Raw genomic sequence first — 7,822 nt, 5'->3', positions numbered from 1 at the left:
TTTAAGAGTTTTAAGAGTTTAAGAGTTTTTAAGAGTTTTAGTCAAATGCTTTATAATATAGTATAGATAATAAAAAAGGGAATTGAATTTGGGTGAACACGGCACGGGGGTGGCTTTAACTTTAACCCTTCAAAATCAGCAAACTCCATGGTTTTTAAAGCCAGGGAAGACACCATCCCACCCCAACCCCACACCCCCAGTGAGTGGATAAACAATTAGGAACCCACTTCATGCTTTTCCTTCTATTTAATCCAACCCTCCTTTGCATTCTCTCTCTCTCTCTGCGCGTCTCTTTAATCAGCCATCGAAACCTTCAAGATCTTCAGATCAAAACCCATTCTTAATCTTATTCACTAATCGTTACTCATCATAAACTCTCTACTTCTCTCAACGTTTCCTTCTCATCGATGATAGTCTGGTATCTTTATAATTCTTAAACGAGGGCGGTGTCGGTGGCGCTACACTTTCTAGGGTTAGGGTTTTCAAGAATTGGATGAGTAAGGTGGTGGTCACATGCTTTCTTGCCGAAGATATTTGGGATAGGATAAGGAGAGATTGTGGGTTGGTCATTCGTAGTCGCGGTAGGTGGGGCAAATGTGGCTGATTTTCTTTATTTATTTCTGAATTTCCGGCCAACAACCACCGCCATTACTTTTCCTTCTTTATTTTCTTTTGATCTGATTTTCATTTCAAGAAACAAGACTGTGCCAGGTTCACGATGCAGCAAGATCGGAGAAGAAAGGTTTAACTAACTACAACTTATCGTCCATTTCATTTTATCTTTGAGTCCAAAACACCAGCATCGCATATTACAGATGTATATTACTGGATTTGTTTTAGTTTTAGATGCTATTTATCGCTTGTGGATTGTATATTTCTTCTAGGAACCTCTGATTTTCTTTTTGAAATAGCTTTTACATAGAGGAGGAGAATCCTATGTATCTACAGAGGGCTGATTTTGTTTATTTATTCATGGGTTTTTGATAGTTTATCTGTTGTGTTACTGATTTTATCCTGATTCATATTTTTTTTCCTACAATATATGTAGTTCTTTGGAGTTCTTGTTCATTTTAACGCTTAATCAATAGTAAAGCAATGTGGACATGTTTTACATTGAGATAGTGTAAAGGGGTTGTTTGGTTAGTTTTCCATCAAGTCCTTAATGGATAAAACTCTCTGTGTGGATTATAGATTGGGAAGGCTTTTGTTTGGAAGAGTTATAGATGGAATGAGTGTTTTTATGTGGTTGGGGCACGTTTGGAAAAAAAAAAACTTGGCTTTTTGCAGTAAGCTCTCCTCTAGAAGCTTACTGAACAAGTCACTTTCTATATCATTAAGCTTCTACCAAACAATCATGAATAACTGACGGAATAAGCTGTGAGTCTTGTTAAGCTCTTTAAGCTATTAACAAACATGTCCCAAGTTTATATGTTGTACTAGATATACTTTTAATTGCGACTGAAATTATTTTGTTTGAACATTGTTGGTTATAGTCTCTTGTTTGAGAATTGAGATGCCATCTTTAATGACTTGATTACATGTGATCTGACCTGGTGATGAATGTGTTGCAGAGTTCAAAAGATGTAGAGTTTTTCACTGAATACGGTGAATCAAATCGATACAAAATCTTGGAGATAATAGGAAAGGGAAGTTATGGAGTCGTTTGTGCAGCCGTTGACACACAGACTGGGGACAAGGTTGCAATAAAGAAAATAACCAACATTTTTGAACATTCATCTGATGCTATTCGGATTTTGCGTGAGATTAAGTTGCTTAGGCTTCTACGTCATCCTGATATTGTTGAAATTAAGCGGATCATGTTGCCACCATCAAGACGCGACTTCAAAGATATTTATGTGGTATTTGAACTAATGGAATCTGATCTTCATCAAGTTATAAAAGCCAATGATGACTTGACGCATGAGCACCATCGGTTTTTCCTCTATCAAATGCTACGAGCTTTGAAATATATGCATACAGGTAGCTGTTTTTGATTGCGTGTGATGTGATTTTGTTGGTGGGAATTTCTACTTAAAATGGATGAGTCTTTCGAGGCATTAAAAATATCTCTCTTTCTGGTATGTTATTTTTTCTCTTTGGAACCAAAAATTGATCCATAGTTTATGAAATCAGCAAACGTGTACCATCGAGATCTCAAGCCAAAGAACATATTAGCAAATGCAAATTGCAAACTCAAGATATGCGATTTTGGACTAGCAAGGGCTGCATTTACTGATACCCCAACCACAATATTTTGGACGGTAAGTTATTTATTTAATTGTTAAAAATTATGTACTTCTAATTCGATTTCCTTTCTACAATGCACATTGAAATAACAACTTTTTCTTTGTTTTTTTAATACATTGTAGGATTATGTTGCAACAAGATGGTATAGAGCTCCTGAGCTATGCGGATCTTTTTACTCAAAGGTATAGCCCACGAGGGTATATTGACCCGTCTTCTCCTAGTATGTATGATAGATGACCACGAATTTCTCGGATTATTGCTTAAATATTGAGGTCCTTGAATTGATCTTTGATGGTGTAATGTATTGCCTAATTGTATTTGACTTTAAGAATTTCTTACTTACGGTTTGAATTATTGTGTTACTATTTGAGCTCCTGATATTTCAAGGTGCTTGTTAGTGACTTTTAAGTATTGGACTGTATTTAAGATCGCTGAACGTATCACCCTAGTTACCAATAAAAAGATGATGCTTTTGCTGCTACGAGATCTGAACGTTCCAAACTACAATTGTGGTATGGAATGTATGATATATGTGATGTCTACATCGGTCGTGTTTGTACTTGTTTATTCTGAATAATTCTTGTTCAGGGGTGCACTCTTCTGAACTCTTCTGGAAGTTGAATTTTCTGTCCTTTTCAGGTAACCGTATTAGGGCTTGTGTGAATTTGTGGTGGGTGTGGTTGGTCTGTTTGTTTTCTTTGGCCTTGTGACTTTCTATCTGATTTCTGTTTCCATCTTGATTGCAGTATACCCCTGCTGTTGATATTTGGGGCATTGGATGTATATTTGCTGAAGTATTGACAGGAAAGCCACTCTTTCCTGGCAAGAGCGTTGTCCACCAGTTGGAGCTTATCACTGATCTTCTTGGGACACCATCATCAGATACCATTTCTAGAGTACGTTACATTGCATTATTTTCCTTCTTCATATAAATATTAGGGAAAATCAATCACCATGATCACCGTCAAAGTTACCACGGTTTCTTTCTTATGGGACATGCATCGGAGCTAATCTACCTCCCCCAAAAAGAAAAACAAAAACACACCCGAAAAAAGAAGTAAAAGGTGTATGTTTGATGGTATCTTTGGATTTTTAGCATTGTTAAAGCTTTAGTCACATTTAACCTCATGCAGGTTCGTAATGACAAGGCAAGAAAATACTTAACGGATATGCGAAGAAAGAAGCCTGTGACGTTTTCAGAGAAATTTCTAGATGTCGACCCCCTGGCACTTAGGCTATTGCAAAGGTTGTTAGCGTTTGATCCAAAGGATCGACCAACTGCAGAACAAGTATGTTCCGTATCATACTCGATTTCACTTTCTCATACACAACTCTACAGCTACTGCTTGTAGTAATTGGGTCAAATTGCATAAAAGTAGAACGTACTTTGTTCCGGTGTCTATTTTGCCTAAGGTGTGACAGCTCAAACATCTTAAGTACCTTTTTTACACCTAATGGCTTTGGTTTTGCTGACGTGACAGTGATATTTTATCTTTTCTAAATACAAACTAATCAAAACAATTTCACATATTTTGTTTTTGTTTTGGAAGTATTGTAAAATCTGTAATAGCAACTGATTTAACACATATTACAAAATATCGACGTCATGTTAGAGATCTTGTTAAGCCAACATTTATGATCCATTAAATCCAAACCACACAAACCTAGTATATCCTGCTCAAAAGTAGAGGTCTGGGAGGGGTGAGATGTGTGCGTCCTGACCTCTACCCCCAAAGAATAAAATGGCATGTCCTGGCTTGTGCAAAGATGTGAGCGAAAAAGAAAAGGACGAGAACACATTTACAAGGCATTAAGTTACTTAAATGTTTGAGATGTCACATCTTAGACACCCAAATGAAGCTTTTGACACTGCGTTACCCAAAATAAGTAGTGGAACAAAGTGCAATTCATTTTCATGCAATTTGCTCTTCTTAGTTTGGTGTTTGCATGTTTTTGTATTCAATGGTGATACTTTTTCTTAGTAGCAAGCTGACTTATCTTGCAAGTGTTTGATCAGGCACTAGCTGATCCATACTTCAAGGGACTTTCCAAAGTTGAGAGGGAGCCTTCTTGTCAGTCATTTTCAAAGTTGGAGTTTGAGTTTGAGAGGCGCAGGGTAACAAAGGAGGACATTAGGGAATTAATATTCCGGGAGGTTCTGGAATACCACCCTCAGCTGCTGAAAGATTACATGGCTGGGAATGATCACTCCAATTTTCTTTATCCTAGGTTCGGAATATCGGTCCATGGTTTTACTTGCCTCTGGCTTTGTTCTCTATTGGCTTCTTCCTAGGTTCTAACATCTCCACTTCTAATGTGCAGTGCCATTGGTCAATTTCGGAGACAGTTTGCGTATTTTGAGGAAAACGTTGGGAAAAGCGGGCCTGTTATACCTCCAGAGAGGAAGCATGCTTCTCTCCCAAGGTAAAGACTGTTTTTTAGCAGCTTAATGATCTTGATGGATTCATGACATATTCAGTCAGCTATACATGACTGTTTGGTAGTGGCTTAATGATATAGAAAGTGGCTTATTCAGTAAGCTTCTAGGAGGAAGCCTTTTGATTTGCTACCCTGCCATGATTGAAGGAGAATGGATGAGGCTCGTGGGATTGACGTGAGGGGGCAGGGATGGCTATATTTCTGGGAGCAAACTCCGGACGAATGTGAATGCAGAAAGCCAAGTCTTTTTCCAAACATGTCCCGCCCAATTAAAAAAACACGTTCCTTCCCTCTATGAAAAAACCCTCCCAAACAAGAACCTTTTCAATCTATATAGAAAGATTAATCCATCCACACAGGACTTGATGGAAAACCAACCAAACAACCCCTAAACTGTCCTCCAACGCTAGGCAGATCTAGATTCGATGATATGTAGTCTATTAAAAATATAAAATCAAAACGGTCGTTGACTAAATTGATAACTTAGGAATAGAAACCATTATCAAAACGATCATTGACTAATTTGATGTAAATATGGTTATATTTATTTGCAACAAAATAAAAAACTCATGTCGCTTTCTTTGACTTTGTTTATGATATTTGAACACTTAGGTGTACAGTTTCTTCTTTGAGTATGATTGGTGGTCCTCCGAAGCTGCAGCAGTGTTTGGCTGCATTTGAGAATAGACCAATGGTAGAAAACGTGTCTTGTAATGCAAGCGGAAACATTTTTAACGCTGCCGCTGCCCGGCCACCCCCCAGGATGCCCAAAGGTAAATAAATAAACAAAAATGTTTTCACAGTTGTCGCAAGTCGTTATTGTGGGTGTTTGATAATTGTATATGATCAGGAAGGGTCGTTGGGCCAGTTCTTCCGTTTGAGGGTAGCCGAGAAATGAAAGATCCTCGGGTAATGGTTAGAAATGGTGGTGGATATGCATATAGGAGCAATAGCGGAAAGATTGAAGCAGATGATAGGGATTCTTATTCCTTGATCAAACAGCAAACAACGGCAACGGCAACGGCTAAAGGGTTGATCAACAGTAACCCGTATTACAACCAAGGTCATGGGCATGGTCAACAGGCAAACGAAAGGATAGCAATGGATCCGAAGTTTATGCAGGTGGCACAGCCACAATATGGCGTGGCGGGAGCGGCAGCAGTTGCTGTTGCCGCCCATAGAGAGGTTGGTGTTGTTCAGATATCGTAGATGTGGTTTGCGGCGGCTCTGTTTTCGTTTTCAATCTTTAGCTTAAATGGTGTTTTAGTTGCTGTATATTGCATACTCCTTTTGAAATAAGGAAGAGGATATTGAAATAAAATTGTGTTTTTTCCTAATAGGAGGAAAAAAAAAATCAATGATTGTTAACACCTCCCCTTCATTGATTAGTTGTGGTTAAGAAATTTTATGATGATTGTTTATAAACTAAATGGTAGTGTCTGAGCGAGATAAGGCGTTCACATTTAGTATGAATAATGAAGGTGAAGTTCATGATGAATAGCACATATTCGTTATGAATGATACATTATCTACGATGAATAACCCATGAAAAGTGTGAGACACATGTCGCGCTCTCTTTTATCCCAACTAAAAATCAATTTCTTTTGAGCCCACCCCATTTTATTATATGTATACGTATATCATGTTATTTGTTTTATCCAAAAAGTAATTTTTTTAAATTAAAATAATGTATTAATTATTTATGCAAGGAACATGATTTAAATAATAATCAATTTTTTGTCGTGATACTAATATCATCATGAATGATATATTATTCATGATGAATAATCCTGAGATTAGTGGGCTAGCATAATTAGATTGGATATCTAAGTTAATAAAAAAATGTTTTATTAAAAACATAATCACAAGTTAGGTGACAAATAGAATGGAAAAAGAATCCGTGCAGCTAATAAGTGGTCTCTTTATCTGACCAAATCTTGCTGCAAATATAAATTTCCACCCAACTTTTACCAAAATTACTCCTACAGCTGTTCTCTCTGTGTCTGCAACCAACAACCTGTTCACATGTGTCTAATCTTCCTCTTCCTTTTTCAGGAACCAAAAAATAGGAGGTGTTAACACCGACTTAACGTGAAAATGATAGTCAGAAAAATCAACAGCACGGTACCATGACCAAGGAAGGATTCATACCCTTTGTCAACTCATTTTTGTGTTGTTATCGCATACCCGACCCTACGTTCAACTACCAGACGGAAAGTGGGTTCCTCACACAATGTCAACACATCTATAGCACTCTTCTTGAATCTCTTATCTGTATTTTAACATCATAGATTTCTCTTGCCCAACACACTAAACTTGCTTAATTCACAACATGGGTAATGCTCGGTTTCTGGGTCTCTATATCACCATATCCGTACTAGCTTTCGTTATCTCAAAGATCACCATAGCAATCCTCATGTATCGCCGATGGCAAAGAAAACACTTGGTCATGCAACAAAGCACCATCTCTGGTATGTTTTCATGGACTTTCCTTTCTTCTTCCTCTTGCAGTTCTTTACTTGGACTCTGATGTGCATTTCCAGGTGGAAAGCTGGTGTTGTTTAGATCACCAAATATAAAGTCCATCAAATCAGATATTTTCTTGAAGAAGACAATGAAACTGACCAGCAAAGATAGAATTGGATCTGGGGGGTATGGCACAGTTTATAGACTCACCATTAACGACTCGACCTCTTTTGCTGTCAAGAAGTTAAGCAAAGAAACCACAGAGCAAGATCGAGGTTTTGAGAGAGAGTTGGAAGCAATGGGGGATATAAAGCATCGGAATATAGTTACTCTCCATGGTTATTATACCGCACCCAACTATAATCTACTCATCTATGAGTTAATGCCTAATGGAGGTTTAGACACACTACTCCATGGTACGAACTTGGTTATGAACAAATATATATTTTCTATTTGCATGATTTGTTTTTAGTTTTCATTATCGTTAGGGGAGGCTAATGGCACCCCTATCAATTGCCATTAGCACCCCTAAAACTAGTTGTCATTATTGTTTTGTTTTTATTGTTTTTTTTATGTTTTTTTTATTGTTATTTTAATTTATTTTTAAAGAAATTTTTTATTTTGTTTTTTTCTGTTTATTTATATTATATTTTGATCAATACAAATTATT

The 7,822-nt window shown here is 37.2% G+C and overlaps 2 protein-coding genes across 3 annotated transcripts in view; both read left to right on the top strand.

The window, feature by feature from the left end:
* Positions 1-216: 216 nt before the first annotated feature.
* Positions 217-6,023, top strand: LOC112506685 (mitogen-activated protein kinase 15-like). 2 transcript variants are annotated; one of them, XR_003068474.1, is made up of 10 exons: positions 217-742; positions 1,572-1,980; positions 2,134-2,261; positions 2,370-2,429; positions 2,994-3,143; positions 3,381-3,536; positions 4,265-4,476; positions 4,570-4,671; positions 5,307-5,459; positions 5,537-5,889. XR_003068474.1 is itself a non-coding variant. In XM_025110916.1 (10 exons), the coding sequence occupies exons 1-10, from the start codon at positions 719-721 to the stop codon at positions 5,893-5,895; spliced, it is 1,761 nt and encodes a 586-aa protein (XP_024966684.1). In that variant the 5' UTR covers positions 217-718; the 3' UTR covers positions 5,896-6,023. The 2 variants fall into 2 exon arrangements, 1 of the variants encoding a protein (XP_024966684.1); XM_025110916.1 differs by having other exon boundaries at positions 5,299-5,459; positions 5,537-6,023.
* A 568-nt stretch (positions 6,024-6,591) lies between these two features.
* The window catches only part of LOC112506686 (receptor-like serine/threonine-protein kinase At1g78530), a 3,727-nt gene continuing 2,496 nt past the window's right edge, over positions 6,592-7,822 (top strand). Inside the window, exons 1-2 of the mRNA XM_025110917.1 lie at positions 6,592-7,157; positions 7,230-7,568. Of these exons, the coding sequence (XP_024966685.1) occupies positions 7,019-7,157; positions 7,230-7,568 (478 nt within the window). The 5' untranslated portion in view covers positions 6,592-7,018. The remainder of the gene's footprint in view (positions 7,158-7,229; positions 7,569-7,822) is intronic.

This window comes from Cynara cardunculus, assembly GCF_001531365.2.
Source record: "Cynara cardunculus var. scolymus isolate 2C chromosome LG 2, CcrdV1, whole genome shotgun sequence".
Classification (NCBI taxonomy): domain Eukaryota; kingdom Viridiplantae; phylum Streptophyta; class Magnoliopsida; order Asterales; family Asteraceae; genus Cynara; species Cynara cardunculus.
Note: the sequence above shows the minus strand (reverse complement) of the source record. Positions and strands in the feature narration are given on the sequence as shown.